The sequence below is a fragment of the Austrofundulus limnaeus genome, unplaced genomic scaffold, assembly GCF_001266775.1.
Source record: "Austrofundulus limnaeus strain Quisiro unplaced genomic scaffold, Austrofundulus_limnaeus-1.0 Scaffold123, whole genome shotgun sequence".
NCBI classification, from domain to species: Eukaryota; Metazoa; Chordata; class Actinopteri; order Cyprinodontiformes; family Rivulidae; genus Austrofundulus; species Austrofundulus limnaeus.
In genome coordinates this window covers 857,648-879,929 of record NW_013952525.1, presented here as the reverse complement: position 1 = coordinate 879,929, position 22,282 = coordinate 857,648, and the positions used below count along the sequence as shown (strand labels likewise).

At 38.1% G+C, this 22,282-nt stretch overlaps 1 protein-coding gene across 1 annotated transcript in view; it reads left to right on the top strand.

Moving 5' to 3' along the window:
- Nucleotides 1–2,219: 2,219 nt before the first annotated feature.
- Nucleotides 2,220–22,282, top strand: part of dennd1a (DENN/MADD domain containing 1A) — a gene marked incomplete in the record, with an annotated part of 39,015 nt that continues 18,952 nt past the window's right edge. Inside the window, 14 exon segments of the mRNA XM_014015130.1 lie at nt 2,220–2,327; nt 2,422–2,636; nt 6,886–6,950; nt 10,971–11,014; nt 11,310–11,359; nt 15,606–15,725; nt 17,995–18,064; nt 19,901–19,981; nt 20,172–20,225; nt 20,911–21,021; nt 21,435–21,535; nt 21,667–21,712; nt 21,860–21,961; nt 22,058–22,183. Coding sequence (XP_013870584.1) covers nt 2,620–2,636; nt 6,886–6,950; nt 10,971–11,014; nt 11,310–11,359; nt 15,606–15,725; nt 17,995–18,064; nt 19,901–19,981; nt 20,172–20,225; nt 20,911–21,021; nt 21,435–21,535; nt 21,667–21,712; nt 21,860–21,961; nt 22,058–22,183 — 987 coding nt within the window.

The following is a 22,282-nucleotide window of genomic DNA, read 5'->3' as shown; positions in this document are numbered from 1 at the left end:
GTGTTCCAGTGCGTGGTGGGAGTCAAAATGCAAATATTGGTCTGTGTGAGTGGGCTTATGATATACGCCAGTTTCCAACCGTCCTCCATCTGAAACCAAGACATCGCAATCCAGGAACGCCAACCTGCCATTTTTTACATCCTCTCGTGTGAACTTTATATATTCATCCACAGAGTTSATGTGATCAGTGAAATGTTGGACTTCCTGGGCTTTAATTTTAACCCAGGTGTCGTCAACATATCTGAACCAGTGGCTCGGTGGCACCCCTGAAAAGGACATCAAGGCTCTCTTTTCCAATTCCTCCATGTACAGGTTTGCAACAATAGGAGAAACTGGGGATCCCATAGCACACCCATGTTTCTGCCTATAATAHTGCCCCCCGTACGTGAAGTAGGTTGACTCTAAAATTATCATACCCTGAAAATAACTGCATGCGCGACCTCATGCGAAATCGCAAAATGTCAGATTATGAGTTGTGAGTGACTCAGTTACTACCACATCAGTATCTTTAAAACTGCGTTATACCCATTTTTAATCAAATTGGCCCTAAAATTTATTTAGTTGGAGGTGAACCTTTAATTCTGCAAGTTTCAAATTGTCCAGTGGTTCGTGAGATATTTTAATAATAGACAGATGCCAAAATGGGCAAAAAATATTATCACATGCCTTCACCTTTCTGCAACAAGTGATCATTACAAAAATATGCAGTGGTGGGCACAGTTCCCCTAAAGCACTAACAGGGGAAATAATTTCCTGATTAGTGCTTTAGGGCTTTTGCTAATTTTAAAATTCATCAGTGGATTAGCACTTGATAACTTTAGAAGCACTAACCGAGGTCTATAAATGTTATTGATCAACATAATGTTAACAGCTGAGGGTGAAAGCTGTCGCACATTTTTTTCATATGTGTGTCACTGATCCACCAGGTGACAATATATTGACAAAAACATAAATATGGCTGTGGATGTCAATGATAAGTCTTCAGAGAGCAACATGGCAGCATGTGACTTATACGAATGTTCATGGGTTGACTGAGTTATTTTAGTGCTTTAGAATTAGCTTTTGCTAAAACTTTCAGTGCTTAGTGCTTTAGGATTAGGGGACCTAAATATTTAGGGCTAGCGGAACTAATTTTTAGATTAATGCTGCCCACCACTGAAAATATGTTTCATGACCGTTTATACTCATGCATAAAATCGGTCACGATACCCTAAATGCATTCATGGCCACTTTGCCTTTCTAATGACTTTTGTTTTTGTATTTAAGATTATTTTTATTGGTATTTTAAGTTATGACAATGAAATGTCCTCAATGTGTAAGATTGCTGGACGTCAGAATGACTTTTTTCATGTTTCTGCAGTCTGCATACTAATATGTTATACTTGAGCAACTGGCCTCAAAACGTTCATTCAGGAGATGGGAGCAAATACATTTTGTAAACTTTATACTTTTTTAATCTTTTACTTTATTTACAAAGATATTTTTCCATAGAAATACAATGAGATCTGTTAGGTCATTCAAAACCACTGAAACCTGCTTCAGCATGCTCTATATTTCTTGCTAAGCTAGCTTTTAGCTATTGTTTCTTTTCTTTTTGTTATTGTCTCTAACACTTTTCTATTTTTAGCTCTTAGCTACTGATTGATTGATTTTAATTAGCAGTAATATGTACACACAGTACATTCATTATTAGTACTTGGATAACTCAAGAAAGTTAGAATCACTTCTTTCCATTGTGGTCCAAAGTAATTAGCTACTGCTTTGCATTTTCTGCTACTTTTAACTTTCTTTGCTACTTTTAACTACTTTTTCTTTTAATAGCTTTTTGCCAATTTTCCTGCATTTATCCAGGATTTTGATATAGCTTCCTACCTTTTAATATGATTTTATTGTGGCGTTTGTTTTTACTACATTTAATTTTAGCTAGACTTTTTCTACATTTTGCCTTTAACCGTTTTTTCTTATGTATTGCTTAGTTGTTTATATTTTAGCTATTTTTTGCAACGTTTGGCTTTTTTTTTCTTTTTTAGCTGTTCTTTTAGTTTAAACTAATTTTTCAGCTTCTTCATCAAATGTTAGCAAAGTTATCCAGCACTCAGCGTTAACTCAGAGATCTTTCATCCCAGCATGGACTGATGAAACAAAAAAAAAAAAATTAAAACTTGTTCATTTCTAATCAACCATCATCAGTTTCTGTGGCAAGCGGAACTAATGTCCGGGAACCTTTATGGCGGTGCACACACTTTGAACATAGCGACTAAACGTTCAGAAAATTTGTTTTCCTCCAGAGATTAAAGTCGTGAGAATGTTATAAAAACCGAATAACGGTAAGTTCAATAGTTGCCGCATGTTTGATGAAATTGTTCACCTGCGATATGTATTGTGGAAGTTGTAGTTTTCGCATTTTGTGTTCTGTTGTAGAGACTTCTAAGCGGCGGGTTTTAAGACTACAACTCACAGCGTCCAGCGCGAGGCAGAGCGTGACATACGCGTGTGTACCGTTCACCATGGCGTTGTCCAGCTCTGTGTGACAGGCAGGCCAGCATCACAAAACCTCTCCGGACCGACGCGTCTGCGCACAGTATTCTGCTGCCAGCGACGCCGTGGCGACTAATAAAGATGGGCTCCCGAATCAAGTAAGAACGTTTGCCCCCTTTGTTTTGTTTTGGCGAGGCTGTCCGCAACGGGACTGCTGCTGTGTTAGCTTTGATGTTCTGAGTCACTGTCAGGGAAAAATAAGAGTCCAAGAAGGCCCTGACTTGTTGCGACACTCACTGTCTAAAATCAGTATCTAGTGCTTCTGGGCTCAAAGAAAAACAGTGACAATAACTGACTTTAGAGGTTTTCTGTCATCTAAAAACCACGTTAGTGCCGCACTGACAGACCACAGGCAGAAACAGATAAGTAGCGGATGTACTGATAGTGTAAACATCCCAACTTCACAGCGCCTTTCTCCAAAACCAGGTGATCAAAAAGCTAAACCAGTCTCTTCTGCCATAATAGAAACGTGGTTACTTTAAGACTAAATTGGTGATAGTTGTGTCCTTGAGGGAATCTGTAGTGAGTCAACACAGAAGAAGAGAAAATGATCAAATTCTTTGTTTCTGACAGGAAGTTTGCACAATTCATTCATAGCAAGTCAGCAGGATTTTTCTGGTGTTCCTGCTCTGGTGGAAGAATAAGAAGTGAAATATTTGCCAAAATCGGCTTGAACGTTTTGTAAAATTCAAACCTCATATTTAGGAGAGAGTTTGAGCTTCTAACATCCTCCTCACGATGAGCAGTTTCACTTTTAGTTGGACATAATGTTGTTACATTCACTGACAACAAAAGTTAAAACAGTCAAAACAGTGAGTGAAGGTCACTAGACACCAGGAAATATCTGGTAGAGTCAATAGACAGTGTTACAAACAAATGATGACTTCAATGATGTCATATTGGTTGTGTCCAAATTCAGGGTCTGTGTCCTTCGAAGGAACTGGCCTACTCAGTCAGTGTGGGCTGGGTCCAGTGTCGACCGTGAAGACTGGGAGAAAGAGGTTGTGAATGTGGACGGTCTAACCTTCAGCTTTATTCCTGCCCTTATCCATGCGAATGCCCTGTTGCCTACTAGCAACCATGGCGACACTAAACAGAAGTAATGAAGATCAAAAATAGCAAAATAATAATATATTAAATAGGGGTGCACCAATTGCAATTTTCTGGCTGATCACAGCTCTTTCAAAAGTCTGATCTGCCGATTCTAATTTTATCTGATACGTCACAAAACACCTTCAATGTTCCAATTATATTTTACTGACAAACACCGAACAAAACCCTTGAAACAAAACAAACTTGTTTTAATAAGACATTAGGTAGTGCTCACTGCAGAGCAAAAAGGGTCAGTGGCAGATTTTCAGACCTTTGTGGAGGCAGATGAGAAGAAAATTCTTCCCACCGATGCTATCAAAGTATCGACCGATGTCCCAAAATTAAGAAAATTGATGCCAATAAATCAGCTGGCCAATTTATTGGTTCACCTCTATTAATAATATTAAAATTTAACAAAGGTAGCTTAGAGACAACACATACATGAAGAACTGAGGGTCCCGCCATACAAGCTTATTTACGATGATTTCTGACAAGAATAATATAAAAAAAAACATGCATCTTGGGATAGGGTAGGCTGTGAGGGATAAACCAGACCTGTCTCTTAAATTGGGTTGAAAAGGATAGGGATGTCCCGATCAGATACTCAGTATCGGTATCGGTGGCAGATTTGGCCATTTTTTGAAAATCGCGTAGGATCGAATTTAGTCGTGATCAGGCCAATCCAGTTTATGCAACAGTTTTCAGCATCATCTTGCTTTACAGCTGCTGTTAAGAAGTCAAGACACGCACAAGTATGCAACCATGTCCACAGTGTGGGAACACTTTTCAATGGAAAACAATGATGCTGAAACTGCATGTTGCAAAATCTGCAAACTGGATGTTTCTCGTGGGAACATCAGGGCTCACTTTAATACTACCAACCTTGTCATTTGGAAAGAAATAAAAAAATTAAGCTGAAAGCTGTTGGATCGGTATCGGAAAGACTAATCATTAACAAATCGGATTGTACCGGGAGCCAAAAAAATCTGGATCGGGACATCCCTAGAAAAGGACACATTTGTGGGCCACGATTGGAGGTGCCTTCGAATTTGCACAGCTTTCAGTGCATCGCTGTGATGTAATGGACCCTCAAATTCATCCTTCAAAGGATGCAGCCACTGAATTTGGACACAGCTGTTGTGTAACTGCATGTGCCGTGTACTGGTACCACAGTGGCCCAATGGTAAAACCAAGGAGGACACCTGTACACATTGTGAAGGTTAGTCATTTTTTGCCCCATTACAGAACTCTGTGATGGTTGCACCTTCCATTAGGATGTTAGTGTTGAATTCTTCAATGTTATCCTGCACGGTGCCTTGATGACTAGCAACATTCAGCCTATGGGTTCATCGTTCTACCCCTCTTGACAGCACTCTAGTCTTACAACAAGACAACGATAGTTCACATTCAATAGACTTCCTAAATCATCTCGCCTCTGTCAGCCAAGTTCCCTGATCTTTCCACTTTCAAACATGTTTGCTCAGCTCGAGCTTCAGTTCTGACTCAGGGCAGGTAGGCCAAGCTTTCTCAATGATCAGTTCAAACAGCTGTGGACCAACTTGTCACCGGAGACGATACAATGATTAAATAACTCTGTTCCACAAGTGAGTGCTGCTTGTGTCTAAACCCAGGGGAGTGCCACACCCTGTTGGCAAGAGACCAGCAGGGAATCTGCTGCCAACTCTTTTCACTATTTAATCTGATATTGCTTTTTGTTTGTTTCCTTCAAAATATTTTCTTTGGACTTTGGCTTTTCTTCACTTATAGCATTTTTTTCCTGCTGACTACTTAATATTAATGAGAGAGACAGGAAAAGCCTAAACCCACCAGTCATGTAGAGCAGGGGTTCTCAAACATTTTGTGTCTGGGGACCCCTTACAAAGGTGAAAAATTTCCAGGGACCCCCTTATAAACCCCATGCTGTTTTAAAAATAGTTTACTGTCATTTTACCTACTAAATGCCATGGGAATATTCTCTTATGTTTGGTTTAGTATGTTTGTTTTACTAGCGTATTGTTCTCCAAATGCATTTTTGAAATATAAGTCAAATGAACGATTTATTGAACATTTTTGAGGACCCCCAAGATATGACTCATGGACCACTGGGGGCCCTGGGACCCCAGTTTGAGAACCTCTGATGTAGAGGACAAATATGTACATCGTCTTTATGTGGTCAAACTGAAGTGTGCATGATCTGTGGAAAAATAAATTTGGCAGGTTTCAGTTTCGTTTGGGATTTAATGACGCTGGATGTCTCTTCAAAAGTCCCCCAAATAAAATTATATTGTTGCAGCAAATATCCAAGAAACAAAACCTTAAGAGCAAAATGTTCTAATGCTGAGGATCATTTAAGCCTAAAAAAAGTTTTTGTCAGACTGAATGATGGGATTTGAAATAAGTTATGGATCAAATATTTAATCGATTAAAAGCTGAAAAACTTTTTACTGAAAATCATTGTTTCATGGTCAAATTTGGGGATTTAAAAGCTACCATCTAAAACGCAGCGCACCAACTTCCCTTAAGATGATTTTATTTGAGTTATTTGATAATCCCTAATTTATTTAATACTAATCTGCAGCATTTTAATTGATTACAATAACATTATGTGATACTTTTGCTGGCAGCATATAAATGAATGTTAAAAACATGCTTGTGGCTTAGCTGCTGTTTTTTGGATAATTAATAGTAGCAGTAGTAGTAGTAGTAGTAGTTGTAGTAGTAGTCATAGTTAGTAGTAGTTTATTCGTTGTGTATTTTAAATAAAATCAGTTAGATTGTTACATTTTTAAATTTTGTGCATGATTTTATTCTCATACCTGTGTGTAACCAGTCTGACAGCTTTCCTTCTGCATGATTCTAGTTCCTGTTTGCAAATGGTTATCTGCATATTATGGTGTGTTGCTGCTTCTACACAGCGAAAAATCTACCTTACAATCTGAGTTGTGTGGGCTACCTCTGCTTAGTGCAGATGTCCTTTTTTTCTTCTTCTATTTCATAATAAAAATGTGTTTTTTCATTGTGGTTTAAGCTAACTTTCAAGTAGTCAACATTCATTCGGTGTCCAAAGGGACTCGTGTGACTGAATACAAATCCATTTGTGGTAACAGGATTGTCAGAGTCCTTCACTCTGCTGAGGGGGTATCAACATAGACAGGTGTCTACATTCAACAATAAATAAGCTCATTTAAAGTTGATTTGCTTTCTGTGACAGACAACAAAGAGGAAGCTTGTAAAACAATTTCTCTTCTAATCCAGGGAGAGTCCTGAATCTACGTTTGAGGTGTATCTGGAGGTGGCCCACCTGGGCAAGCACAGCTCAGGTTAGTTCAATGTGGCTAAAATTATCCTGACTTTCTCTTTGTCCATCCATCTGTCCATTCATCCCTCTGCCTGCCTGCCGACTTACTTTGAGGAGCTCTATTCTGAACTACAGACGTCTTTATTTTCTCACTATCATTACACATAATCAGAAGAATCCATGTGTGGTTCATTCTTTGGTTTTTCCTTTTCAAAATTAAAATGAGAAAAAACAAATTAAAAATAATTTTAAAATGTCCGTAGGTAGGGTTGGGCATAATCGTATCGTGTGCAATTAATCGTCAGAAAAACAATCGATTATTCTTTGGCACTTGACGATTAATGCCACCAGGCAGAGTCCACTCGGTGCTCCTCTCTGCTTCAAATACGACAAACATAAAAAAAGTTCTGTAATTTATTTATCTATCAACACGATTTAAAATTTGATGTATAGCCTGAAGTCTGTGATTTTGACACAATTTGGAACAGATTTTTACGAAGGGCAAATCCTTCCCACTAAATTGGTCATGTGACTATGAAATAAGGGTGTCGAGGGACTCCAGGGGATTAATCATCAAATTAATCATTACCGGCTAAATACCACAATTAATCATGATTAATTTTTTTGCCAATATTGCCCAACCCTACCTTGTAGGAATGGTTTCTGTTTTTAAAGACCCTGCCACACTGTAATGTTTTAGACAACTTATGAAAACATTTTTAAAACTAAATAACTCATATACAGTGGGGAGAACAAGTATTTGATACACTGTTGATTTTTCAGGTTTTCCCACTTGCAAAGTTTGTAGATGACTGTAATTTCTATCATAGGTACTCTTCAACTGTGAGTGATGGAATCTAAAACAAAAATCCAGAAAAATACAATGTATGATTTTTAAATAATTAATTTCCATTTTATTGTGTGAAATAAGTATTTGATACACCAGAAAAATGAAAGTTAATATTTGGTACAGAAACCTTTGTTTGCAATTACAGAGATCAGACATTTCCTGTAGTTCTTGACCAGGTTTGCACACACTGCAGCAGGGATTTTGGCCCACTCCTCCATACAGATCTCCTCCAGAGCCTTCAGGTTTCGGGGCTGTCGCTGGGCCACACGGACTTTAAGCTCCCTCCAAAGATTTTCTATTGGATTCAGGTCTGGAGACTGGCTAGGCCACTCCAGGACCTTAAGATGTTTCCTACGGAGCCACTCTTTAGTTGCCCTGGCTGTGTGTTTTGGGTCGTTATCATGCTGGAAGACCCAGCCACGACCCATCTTCAGTGCTCTTACTGAGGGAAGGAGGTTGTTGGTCAAAATCTCATGATATATGGCCCCATCCATCCTTCCACAATATGGTGCAGTCGTCCTGTCCCCTTTGCAGAAAAGCATCCCCAAAGAATGATGTTTCCACCGCCATGCTTCACGGTTGGGATGGTGTTCTTGGGGTTGTACTCATCATTCTTCTTCCTCCAAACATGACGAGTGGAGTTTAAACCAAAAAGTTCTATTTTTGTCTCATCAGACCACATGACCTTCTCCCATTCCTCCTCTGGATCATTCAGATGGTCATTTGCAAACATCAGACGGGCTTTGACATGCGTTGGCTTGAGGAAGGGCACGTTGCGTGCACTGCAGGATTTTAATCCTTGACGGCGTAGAGTGTTACTGATTGTTTTCTTTGAGACTGTGGTCCCAGCTCTATTCAGGTCATTGACCAGGTCCTGCCGTGTAGTTCTGGGCTCATTCCTCACCTTCCTCAAGATCAATGATGCTCCACGAGGTGAGATCTTGCATGGCGCCCCAGACCGAGGGAGATTTTCCGTTATTTTGTATTTCTTCCATTTTCTAATAATTGCACCAACTGTTGTTGCCTTCTCACCAAGCTGCTTGCCTATTGTCCTGTAGCCCATCCCAGCTTTGTGCAGGTCTACAATTTTATCCCTGATGTCCTTACACAGCTCTCTGGTCTTGGGCATTGTGGAGATGCTGGAGTCTGATTGATTGAGTGTGTGGACAGGTGTCTTTTATACAGGTAACGAGTTCAAACAGGTGCAGTTAATACAGGTAATGAGTGGAGAACAGGAGAGCTTCTTAAAGAAGAACTAACATGTCTGTGAGAGCCAAAATTCTTACTGGTTGATAGATGATCAAATACTTATTTCACACAATAAAATGGAAATTAATTATTTAAAAATCATACATTGTATTTTTCTGGATTTTTGTTTTAGATTCCATCACTCACAGTTGAAGAGTACCTATGATAAAATTACAGTCATCTACAAGCTTTGCAAGTGGGAAAACCTGAAAAATCAACAGTGTATCAAATACTTGTTCTCCCCACTGTGTGTCGTATATTTGAGTAGGATGTATTCGTCCAGAAGATGCTTCCAGTTGATTTTTTAAATTCCATTTTCAGCGTAAACATCTTCAAAATCGGACAAAAGTTTCATAAACTGTCTCAGATGTCATAGTGTGACAGGGCCTTCAGCAGTTTTCCAGGCACTAATAAACTCTCCTTTTTTGATGACTTCAATCATTTCTGGTACCGCAACATATTAAAACAACAACCATATACACTACCTGGCCAAAAAAAAAAAAGTCGCCACCAAAAAAATGCTCACACACTAATTTTGTTGGACCAGCTTTAGCTTTGATTACAGCTCACATTCTCTGTGGCATAGTTTGGATAAACTTCTGCAATGTCACCAGATTTATTTCCATCCAGTGTTGCATTAATTTTTCACCAAGGTCTTGCATTGATGATGGTAGAGTCTGATCTTCTCCAGCACATCTCAAAGACTCTCATTGACTCTGTGGAGCCAATCCATGTGTGAAAATGATGTCTCATGCTCCCTGAACCACTCTTTCACATTAAGAGCCCCATGAATCCTGACATTGTCATCTTGGAATATGGCCGTACCATCAGGGAAGAAAACATCCATTGATGTAATAACCTGGTTATTCAGTATATTCAGGTCAGCTGACCTCATTCTTTCAGCCCAAACTGTTGCTGCTGACCACCTGCAGAGACCCCACATCATAGACCTTAGTTAAATCCAGGTGGACTTTTTTTGGCCAGACAGTGCATTTTATTTTGGATTTAGATAGCTGAAGCAAAAATCGAACTCCGGGTTTTTAATTAGTTTGATTTTATATTTAGGTTTTAAAAACAAAAAAGCCCAAATCGGTTTTAGCAGAACGACTATAAATTTTATAATTGTTTTTCCTGTTGATTTCTATCCAAATATGCATTAAATGTACTGGTGGGATGTTTCATAATCACATTTCTATTCGATTTTCTTAAATTATACAAAACGGGGAAAATACTGCCTAAATAGTGTTAAGTGCATTACACTTTCTTTAAACAAGGTGGTTGCACGTAAAAGCTTTTAGTTGTTCTTTTTGTGGCCTAATTTCTTTTTTAGGACCATTACATTATACATTTTTAACAAGTTCACACTGTTAGATAATTTGGAGCATGAAAACGCACCACCGACAAAGATTCAAGTCAGGTGAAACAGTTTCAGTGTGACAGCTTTGCTCAGCTGCTGAACTAGCTTTTAATAACAGTTTTACTTCTTTTGACAGACAGACGCTTCAGAAAAACAGATGGCCTTCTGTGAGGCTGCTGCTATGTGGGGTCACTGTTTATCAGAGATTACAGGACAGAACTGTTGAAAGAGGCTGGCTCAGAGCACTCTTTGATGTTTGTCTAAAAGATAAATGGAGGCTCTGTTATAAAACGGCGCCTCATCTCATGCCAGTAAGGACTTTTTTATTTGTACTTCAGTGTGCGGCTAATTTCCTGGATACCGAGGAGAGATTGTCAGGGTATTTCTAAGAATTCTTTCCTGTTGGCGTCTTTAGTCTGACATCATTTCCTGCATGCGCTCAGACACTATATTCACCTTTGCTTTAATTTAAACAGAGTCTTAGACAAAATAGTTTATAGAGCTGCATTGTGTCAGTGTCTTGGTGAAACCTTTCTTTACCAGGTTGAGTTTTGATTTACTGACTTGTGTGTTCCCTCTTCTGACAGGGCCAGATGTACAAAGGCAGTTCCCTGAAGACTACCCAGACCAGGTCTGAACCACAGAGTGCCACCATGCTTTGTTCCTGTGCACATGAATAAATCTATTTTCTCTTTCTTCTTTTTCTTCTGGTGTGTTTTGCACAAACTTGAGTTGTAATGATGCACATATCTGACAATACTGGTGATAATAGTGTTTTAATTGTATTTGATCATTTCAGGTATGGCTCTTCTTTTGTATGTCCTCCTTTTACTCATTACTTCTTCTTGTATACTTGTCTAACTCTTTTCCTTTGTTAAAGCAAACAGTCGTAGTATTTGTACATAATTTTCACTCTTCTGTCACAGGAAACCCTCGTTACTGTGCCAAAGTTCTGCTTCCCCTTCGGCATGGACTGGTACGCTCACACGGTTTTTAAATGTGTAATATTAAAATGTGATTCTAAATTAAGAATTAAAACAAGCTTTATTGTGGTACTCTCCAAAAATGTTAGGGAGAGTGTATGTTAATATTTTTAATCGTTAACTAAAATGAAAACAAACGGTGAATTTGAACCCAAAGTCACAATCGTCTTTGTTGTCCTCTGCTATAAAAAGTGGTCAGTGTTCATCTGTTTGTTAGCAAAATATCTCATAAACCAGTCAGCAGATTTTTTTAGATAGCAATCACTGAATGTACATCTACAACTGATTTAACTTTTGGAGTCAGTCTGATTTAAGTGAATCAACTTTAGCGAGCACTTAAATTGTTCTAAACATCATCTTTATAGACATGACCCAGGATTTGGTGCGGTAGTAGCTTCCATTCAAACCCATCACATGCTCTGAGCACTAACCTACTGTGCAACATTTCTGTTTATAACTTTGCATTTCTTTAAGGAAGCCTATTGTTATTAATTAACTGGATATACATGTGTGGTGGAGTTTGTTAAAAAAGTGTCAGTGCTTTACTTTCAGATTGCTGATGTTAATTTTGGACTGACTCACAGGTCCAAGTGTTTCCTTTTGCACGACTTGCTCCACCACACACTAGAAAAAACTACTGGGCTGTTGTGAAATACAGAATAACAATAAAACATGCAGTTATATTTACTTTGACTATTTAAATGGTAAATGGACTATCCAGGGGTTCTCAAGCCATTTGGGTCTGGGGACCGCTTACAAGGGCGAAAAAAATTCCAGGGACCCCCTCATAAACCAAATGCCATGGGAATATTTTTATTAAGTTTATTATGTTTGTTTTATTTGTTCATTGTTCTCCATGCATTTTTAAAAATAAAAACCAAATTAACATTTCAGTAAAAATGTTTGAGGACCCCCAAGATAACTCTCGCGGACCCCTGGAGGTCCAAGGACCCCAGTTTGAGAACCTCTGCTTTACACTACAGTCTGTGCCCTCATTTACCCATTCATACAGCACACTAAAGAGTGCTTTAAATCACTATTGTACACTGATGGAACACACATCAGAGGCAGTGGGGGTCGAGTGTCTTGCCCAGGGACACTTCGACATGTGACTTAAGTAGTAGTGGAATCAAACCGCCAACTCTCTCATTGGAGGACGACTCACAAAACCACTGAGCCACAGCTGCCCCTGTTTACTATAGATTATTTCTTTATTTCAGGCATTTAACATGTGATTAAAAGAAATAATTGACTGGATCACTATTGGTGATGCTGATAACAGTTCAGTTTGGAAACGAGTTGCACATTTTAAAGCGAATAAAACACGAAATGATTCAAGAAACCAGAATCACATTGAAAGCAAAAACAGCAAGGGGCCAAATCAGTCTTTAGTTGATGCTTATTGTCTGAGTATTTAAAACATCAAAACTGTTTCTATTGATTGTTTCGAGGAGTCCTGTTTTAGTGTAGTTGGTTGATCAGAACTAATTGTGCAGAAATCCAAATTCTGCAGCGAAGTTGGCAGCAGGTGTCAAGTAGGCAAGGCAAATTTATTTGTGTATCACATTTCATACCAAAAAAAACAAGCGAGCATGCACACACACAAATATACAATATTAAAACAATTATTAAAAGCAGTACTAGACCACCGTAAGAGCAATGACTTAAAAGCAAATAGCAAATAAGAATATATTTAAATTTAAATTTAAATAAGGTCAGATCAGAGGTGTATGAAAACTAAAAGCAGCTTCACCATGTGTCGTTCTGATTTGCAGAACAACTAATAATCCTGTGTTTGCTGATCTGAGCTCTGACTGGTTCAGAATGCAGAAGATGATCCGTTAAGTACCGTGCAGCTAAAACGCTCAGTGATTTATAAACAAGGAGTACTTTAATGTATTCTGTCAGAAAGTGGTAACCAGTGGAGTGAGTGAAGAACTGCAGTTATATGATGACATTTCTGGGTCTTAAGACTCTGGCAGCTGCATTCTGGACCAGCTGGAGTTGTTTTTGACAGACCTTGTAGTAATCCATTACAGTAATGTAGTCGACTGGAAATGACAGCATGAACAAGCAAATAAAACAAATCCTCACACATTTGAACAAAGTTGCAGTGTATCTCAGATGTTTCAGCTTTTATTTATTGAATAAAACACAGATCTTCTTATGCTTTGTTTTAATGTGCTTTTCTTAGACTTGACTGATGAAAACTTTTATTTGGAAATTTATTCATTTCATTTGTAACATAAAATAACGAACAAAAAACATGCAGTCAAAATAAAATCAATTAAAATGAAAGGCAGCAGCAGAAGAATAAATCTTATATTTGCCCCTTTTTTATACCCAAAATATGTTCAAACGTAAAGTAAATTACAACAAAAATCTAAACAACTGAGAACACACAAAAAACTAAAAACAAAATTTAAAACACCAACTCAAACAACAATTAGCATGAATTCACTTATACTTCTCCATATTTCTTCAGAATACTAGTTTTTATCATTCTCTTTAATATATACAAAGATCTGGGGTCGGATTTATAAAACTTGCGTACGCACAATTTGAGCCCAGAAACTTGCGTACGCCACTTTTTACACCAAGGTTGTGATTTATAAAATCCAAACTTGACATGAAAATGTGCGGTGCCTCAGCCAACTCTGACCCATGCGTACGCTCATTTTGGAGACGGGAAGCTGTGACACAGTTGGTGAAGTGAAGAATTAGAGCCACACTGTGTAATGATCACTGTCAGATATTTAATTTACCTTCAGAATCAGACTTAGATTTTTATTCAACTTTATCATCAACTTTCTTAAGAGTAATATTTATGCTTCTGCTGCTGCTGAGCCATGAGGACCTTTGAAATAAAAAAACTTAAATCTTAAATAAAAGTTCCCGTGCGCAACTCCATTCATCTGCTTCCTCCTCAGACAACCCTGACCCACAGACCCCTCCCTGACCCACAGAACCATACCCGACAAGAACAGCAGGACAGCAAAAGTCACACTTTGGATACACGCGCAGGGCGCATCCACCTCGCCAGGGTGGATGTTATAAAACTTCACGTTTAAAGTCCGTATTTGTCGCGGCTCGCGCGCGGGGGGATGCATGCCTGTGTGTGCGCGCGGGGCAGGGGTGTCTGCCGCGGATAACAGAGCAGGCAGGAGGGGGAGAGGACGAGGAGGAGAGCGGTGGACTTACTTTTAATTTTACCTGACTTATTTAATTTAATTTAATTGTTTTTATCGTCCTGCAGGCTCTGAGGGAAAATTAATTTGAAGCTGAGATTTTTTTAAAATAAAAATCGTTAGATTACTCTAAAGCAAAATGAGGGAAAATCTGTGTCAATTACAGACATTCTGTTCACATGAGCAGCTGTCAGTCAGCACCTGTCATCCTCCAGACGCACGACAGAGCGTGTCTGAACCAATCACTTTTGTTGACATTGATCAGCTGACCGATTTAAATACATCTTAACATTCATGAGGTACTTTACATTGACTGTTTATGGTTGAGTGTGGGCGTGTAGAGGGTAGAACCTGAGGCGGGACCTCGTGCGCAAACTCTGACGTGCGGCTGTGATTTATAAAGGAAAGATGCGCAGAAACGTGCGTACGCACAGTTTTATAAATCTGAATTTCTTTTGGCGTACGCCATTATCACCTTTTGGCCGTACGTTCACTTTTAGTATGGTTTCCACGCAATCCTTTATAAATGAGACCCCTGGCATTTTTAACCTCAACTTCCAGACCGTTCCACAAACTTATTCCATGGATTAAAGAGGATCTCTCCTTCAGGCTCGTACGAAACCAGGGTTTCACAAACATTTCGGTTCCCTTAAGATAATAACAGCTCTCTCTTTTAACAAAATTTACTTGAATGTCAGAAGGTAACACACCTTTATGAGCTCTGTACATTAACAGCAAAATATTATAATCGACCAAATCATAGAATTTTAATTATTTCAATTCATAAAACAATATATTCCATGGATGGCTATAATTTTTTTCTGGTAATAATTCTTATAGCTCTTTTCTGTAAAATAAAAATAGGATTTGTGATAGTTTTACAAGCTTTAACCCATACTTCAATACAGTAAATTAAATGTGGAACAATTATAGCGTTATACAACATAAAAAGTGCTTTATCATTGAAAACCTGCTGGTAATGTCTCATGTTGTCCAGTCGTTTAGAACCACGTCTGACCTTTATTATTTCCTTCCCTGTCTCCCCCTGCAGCCAGACAATCAACCAGGCTGGCCAGAACTTCACCTTTGTATTGACTGACATTGAGAGTAAACAGAGATTTGGCTTCTGTCGCCTCTCTCCAGGCGCACACACCTGCTACTGCATTCTCAGGTGAGTCTTTGTGTATCCAGTCACTGCTTCTGTTGTTCCAGTGTGATTAAAGGAGATTATTAAAATGAGTGAAAACAAAATGAAATTATCGGTCTTAAAGGATTTATACTCAGCAGTTTTACTTTGTAGGGAAAAAAATCGTAATTATGGCACAAACATTAATTTACCTTTCCTGATCGAATAAAGGGAGCAAAAATGTAATCATAACTTCAGAAATATCCCTTTTAGTATTTTGTTGAACCTTCTCTGGCTTTCTGACAGCTTCAGTTCTCTGAGGCATGAACTTGGCAGTATAGAGCCACACAACAATGCATTTTTTTCAATTTCCGCTGTAAATCTTCAATTAGATTGATTATTTATCATTAGGTTGATGTGTATTTTCTGAAAAACAGTTTTAACAGGTATTATCACCCTGAAAATGACTAGCTATTTTTATTGATGAAATGAGTAAATGTCCACCCGAGCATTTCCTTAGTAGCATAGAGAAGTCTCACCAGAGACAGTGTTTTATAAGGAGGCTCAGTTCTGCTGTGCTGACTTCATATTACCTGTGGGTGGTGGAGTGTTTCGACATTTTCCACCACAGCCTGGTATGGAAATTACCCTGAGGATGTTAAGACATTACTGCAAAGTGTGATTCAATCAGCTCAAAAAAGGACTTGACAGCAGCCTCCACTCACTTCGTTTACATTTACACCAGCAGGTGTGGGATCAGAGGTGGACCCCACCCATCCAGCTCCTGAACTGTTAACTCCCCTTCTCTGAGGCTGAAGCCTTAAAATGTCTGACTGAGTTGCATCTGTTGGGTCTAATTTGTGCCTAAAGATTTGGAGAAAATGCACCTAAATGTGTAAATGTTTCGTTAAATTTTAAGGGTTTCTAACCAGCAAGCAGTGTGGAAATCACTGCTTATAACGTGTGCACTGTTTGCACTATAAGGGTGTGCACGTGTGTTTTCATTTCCCTCTTCTGCCTGATTTAGACCTACCTGGACTTTGCTTTTGAAATGAAGATGGTCTGATTTGGACCTGTTTTTAAATTTGGCTTGTCGATATGGGTTTAAGATTTAGACGTTCAGGGCTGTAGCCTCAAATGTTTTCTGTCACTGGAGAGCTCCTAAAAGTGGAGTGGTTGGAGACGCCCAGGATGACTTTGTGATTATTTTGAGAAACAAATTTCTCACGCTTTCTTCTTTTTTTTTTTTACAAAGGTTCAAAGTTCAATCTCTTTTTGTAAATACCATTCATCATCTAGTTGCCAACTGTTAAAGAACTGTGTACTATCCAAAACCTAGACAGCGAGGCTGAGGAACAGTTTCTTCCTTGAAGCTGTGAGGTTCATAATCTCAGTCCATTAAACTGCCCTCTGGTTAAAAAAAATAAAAAATAAAAAAATAAAAACCTGCCCTCTGGTTTTGGTTTTATTACTGGAAATTTCAGTTATTTAATTATTAATATTTTTAACTGCTTTGAGGAATGCAATGTTTCAGACATGAATAACAAATAAATCTGATTCTAATTTTAATTCTTCTGGTCTTAACATGCATCGTTTTTTTTCCATTCCTATTTATGTATATTTTTTTATTGGAGCAACACTGTGCTAAATTTTTGTTTTTCCTGTAAAAAATAAAATTTCTGTAACTCGTCTGTTTAAGTTTGCTCACAAACACTGACTCAAGTTTCTGCCTTTTTGTCATTCTTTCTTTGGTTTTACTCTTCTAATATTAGAGGCGTGTTGCTTTTAGCTTTAATGTTGTCTTTGCTCTTACCTGAATATTTCTGTTTTATATCGATTTTGTTTTGTTTGCTCCACATTTTTTAACCCACCTCCATGTTTTGTCACATTTTGCATTGAATCATTTTGTTGAAGCCACAGTAACAACTGGCTGACTCTTGTTGGACTCATGCTTGCTTTAAATAAGTCAGCTGCAAACATCCTCTTTGCTCCACATGCTTTTGGATGTTTGAACACGTTTCTGTGTTGGAAAAGAAAATTATATGATGAATATATGAATTCAATCTGTGCATTTATTACAAAAATAACAACTTCAATTGAAAAATAAAATATTTTGGTGTTTTGTTTTGTGGGTGTTTCTACATCAAAATGACCTCTTCCATCAGTGACTGTATTTCAGACATGAATGCATTTCCTCTTTGTTTAGAGAAGATGATAGAAAAGTTCCGATCATTTTCAAAATATATAATAAGTCTAAAGCATTTTAGTTGTTACAATGTTGCAGTGTAAATATAGTTTCTGTTGTGTCCTCCAGCTATCTGCCCTGGTTTGAAGTTTTCTACAAGTTGCTGAATATCCTGGCAGATTATGCTGTCAAAGGTCAGGTGAGTAATAACAGGTGACTCTTTTAGTTTTAAACAATTTTTTAATTTCTTTGTGTAGATCTAATCTCTGTTTTACCCAAAATATTTACCAAAAATCTTTGCTTTTTTCCTGAGCTGGATAAGGATTTCCCTGATCCTTATTGATCTTGACATTAGTTTATGAAAAGCAGGTCAGTTTCACATAAATCTGTAATATTTGGTCACATTCCAGAGCAGGGCTGGGCAATGAAAACTATAACGATATGCCATATAAACTGAAAACACTGTCCACCTAACCAAGTTTAAAATCTTATATCAGCCAAAAAGTCTTTTTGATCTTGTTTTGAGACTGATTTACTAAACAAGAACTGATTGTGTAAGAATAATAATCTTGTTTTCAGAATGTGTCAGATTATTTGTCTTGTTAGTCTGAAAATTTAACTCAAATTAAGTCAAACACTTCTGCCAATGCAGTAAGAAAATTTTACTTGGTAAGATTCTTGAAATAAGAAAAAACTGAGTCAAATCAAGTATTTCAAGAATCTTACCAAGTAAAATTTCCATACTCCATTGGCAGAAGTGTTTGACTTAATTTGAGTTAAATTTTCAGACTAACAAGACAAATAATCTTACACATTCTGAAAACAAGATTATTATTCTTATACAATCAGTTCTTGTTTAGTAAATCAGTCTCAAAACAAGATCAAAAAGACTTTGGCTGGATATAAGATTTTAAAACTTGGTTAGACGGACAGTTTTTGCAGTGTATAATGATAGACACATGATCAATATCAATAGAAAACAGTAACGATATCACAAGACATCTGATCAATAGATAATGATACACACTAGTGGTCAATAGTTTTACAACACCCTCATTTTTCCAGTTTTTTAATTTGACATTCAAGCAGCTCGAGTCCACTGGACAGCTTGAAAGGGTACAGAGGTAAATGCTGAACTGCCAGAAGTTTAATAAATGTAAGGTTGGACAAAACTCAACAACAAGGTGTTTGTGAGTCCAGTTTCCTTCACCATCACAATGCACTCTTTATTTACAATTATTTTATTTGTGCAGTTACTTTTGAGCCCCTGAAATGAAGGGATTGTGTTTAAAAAATGCTTTAGTTTCTCACTTTTCATTTTGTTCAACCCACTGAATAAAGCTGAGTCTGAACTTCATCTGAAACGTTCTGTTAAAAATTCATTGTGGTAATGTACAGAACCAAAATAAGGAAAATGTCTCTGTCCAAATTGATATGGACCTAACTGTATGTCTGAGAGAAAGTTGGTAATTTACTGAACCGGATCCAGAACTTCATGACATTCTGGGGGATGTAGGCAGATGAAAGGCTTCAGCTGCTCGACCTCTCACAGCCCAGCTAATACAGTTCAGTAGCACCAGCTAACGCACTCACTCTTTGATAAGCTACCAATAACGTGTTGAGTAACATGCAGCAGCAGTTTCATGTTTCAACCCTGTGCCTTTATAACTGCGTAAAAATAAAAAGAACGATGTGAAAATGAGTACAAAAGCTGGAGAGGAAACTGCATAAAAGAGGAAAGGTCACGTCACCAGTTTGGCAGAACTAAACTGCCTTTTTTCCTCCTGATCCTGATTTCAAATATGTAAAACAAAAAACTAATCATCAGTTATTGATATCTTCTGATATGAAATGCTTAAACTGTGATTTATTTTCCAGCCCCATCATCCAGAGCTTTTTCCCTCTCTGAACTTCTTTTTCTTTGACTACATAATTCTTGTACAGACTCTTCAGTTCAGCTTTTTTTTTTTTACATACAAATAAAGGAAAGTTTTCTGTTGCCATTGCATGAAGTTAAATTGCTGTAATGTTTCAGGAAAGCCAATGGCAGGAGCTCCTGGTGTCATTACATACACTCCCCATACCTGAGCCTGGAGTCCCCGTTCACCTTGGAGTGGTGAGGCTCATTTTACTATTTCACATGCAGCTGAAACTAAAAAAATAACACCACAGACTGCTAGGCTTCAGTTGTGATCTCTGTCTACACATTTGTATTCAGATTCTCTATCATGAAATCTTGTGCTTTTTATGCTTTATCACCCTGTGGTTCTTCCAACCTCACAGACCCTCTTCTTTGTGTTCTCCAGCATTCCTTCTTCACTGTGCCTGACATCAGGGAACTCCCCAGCATACCGGAGAACGTGAGTGTTTTTATTCCTCATCATGGGAGTCATTCCAGACAAATGTCAAAGGTCTCCTAGGTTTGGCCATAAACAACCTTCACAGTCATGGAGGAAACGTCCTGATTAGCTTTGTAAGGCAGAAATGGCTGTTAGTCATGAGAGAGAGTGTTTCTTATTCCACAACGTTAAGCATATCCAAACTACCTTCATCTCATTTATCTACCTGAATTTTTTCTTTTTCATCTCACGCGGCTGTCTGCAGTGAGTCAGCATAGATCTTAGAACTAACAGATTCTAAATAATGTAATTATAAAGAGAACAAAGAAATCTGTTAGAGTACAGGGGTTTAAAGAAAGAATTTATCTTTCCATGAATATGTCAACAAAATCTGACTGAATGCTCCTTGTATTTAAAGTAAGTACTTGTGTGAACAAGTGAACCCAAAACAAGCTTGTTGGCAGGATAATTACGCTGTTTATGTGGGTAAGGGATGTTGAATAGGCCTAACTACAATACCTCAATACTTTAATCTGGCAGTCAAGCCAAAAATGTTATTTTCTGTCTTTTCTTGTTACAGTTTGGCATTTGGAACTGAAGTAGAAATTTAACACTTTGTGAATGATGGAGTTTTATTGAATCACAGATTTACCACCACGGCTGATGCTTCTGTTTATTTTTCCCTCCCTTTGTTTTCCCTTTGCAGAGAAACCTAACAGAGTATTTCGTAGCTGTAGATGTCAACAACATGCTTCATCTGTATGCTAGTATGCTTTATGAACGTCGAATCCTCATCTGCTGTAGCAAACTCAGCACTGTAAGTAGACTTCCTGTTTCCCCTTCCTTTGGCAGCTCTGCATGCTTTTTTCCTCGGATTTCTTTTGTGTGTGGTTTTGAATTTCACTGTATATTTTGATCAAGACGGACGGTATAGGCATTGATTTTGAAATGCCTATCTTGATTACTAGCTTTGGAGAACTTTTTGTCATCCACAGTTTCAATAAACAATCAACAAAATGGTCTTGCCAGAGCAAATAAGACATGCATAACTAAAACCTGCTGAGTCGTGCAATTAGAGTTTATTTACCAGTTTATGCCATTTTCCCCCTCATTTTATTGTAAAAAGGTAAAATGAAGATGTGTTTTTGTGAATGAATTGGGGTGTTGATATAAACATGTATACAGAGCGATACTGAGACTTCACATTTCAGTTTTTTCTTTCGTCCTCAGTTAACCGCTTGTGTCCATGGGTCTGCAGCCATGTTGTGTCCGATGCACTGGCAACATGTTTACATTCCTGTCCTCCCTCAGCACCTTCTGGATTACTGCTGGTGCGTGTTTCAGCCATTCAGACTGCTGTTCAGCTCACTGAACACACAAGAGAGTCTACACACACTGTGATCAGATGCAATATTCCTAACATTTTCTAAGTAATGGACCACTTTGTTTTATTTCCCCTCAGTGCCCCGATGCCATACCTCATTGGAGTACATTCCAGCCTGATGGAGGTAAGTTTCTATAACACTGAGGCAAATAAAAAGACGAGAGATTTAAGCTTAAAATTTAAACTATTGCTTGTAGTCCTTTCCTGCGTTCATACTGAGAAGTTCTGTGGTTTTAATTGTCACCAAACATGTCATGTTTGTTGCTTGTAGAAAGTTCGAGGTATGGCTCTGGATGATGTGGTAGTCCTAAATGTGGACACAAATACACTGGAAACCCCATATGATGACCTTCAAAGTCTGCCCAACGATGTGGTGAGAACCTGCTGGAAACCAGCTGTTCCATGTTTAGTTCTTACATAAAAGTGAAGCGGTTGTTTCTGTGTGGCCTAATAAGTCCATGTCCTGCAGGTTTCGTCTTTAAAAGGCCGTTTGAAGAAGGTTTCAACAACAACTGGCAGTGGTGTGGCTCGGGCCTTCCTCAAGAGTCAGGCAGCTCTGTTTGGCAGCTACAGGAACGCTCTGCAGATTGAAGCGGTCAGTTTATAATCCAGACTCCCTCATACTCCCCCAGGCTAAACTTATTACTCACTTGTCTGAATTATTCTATAAAAAGTTTAATATATACATATATAT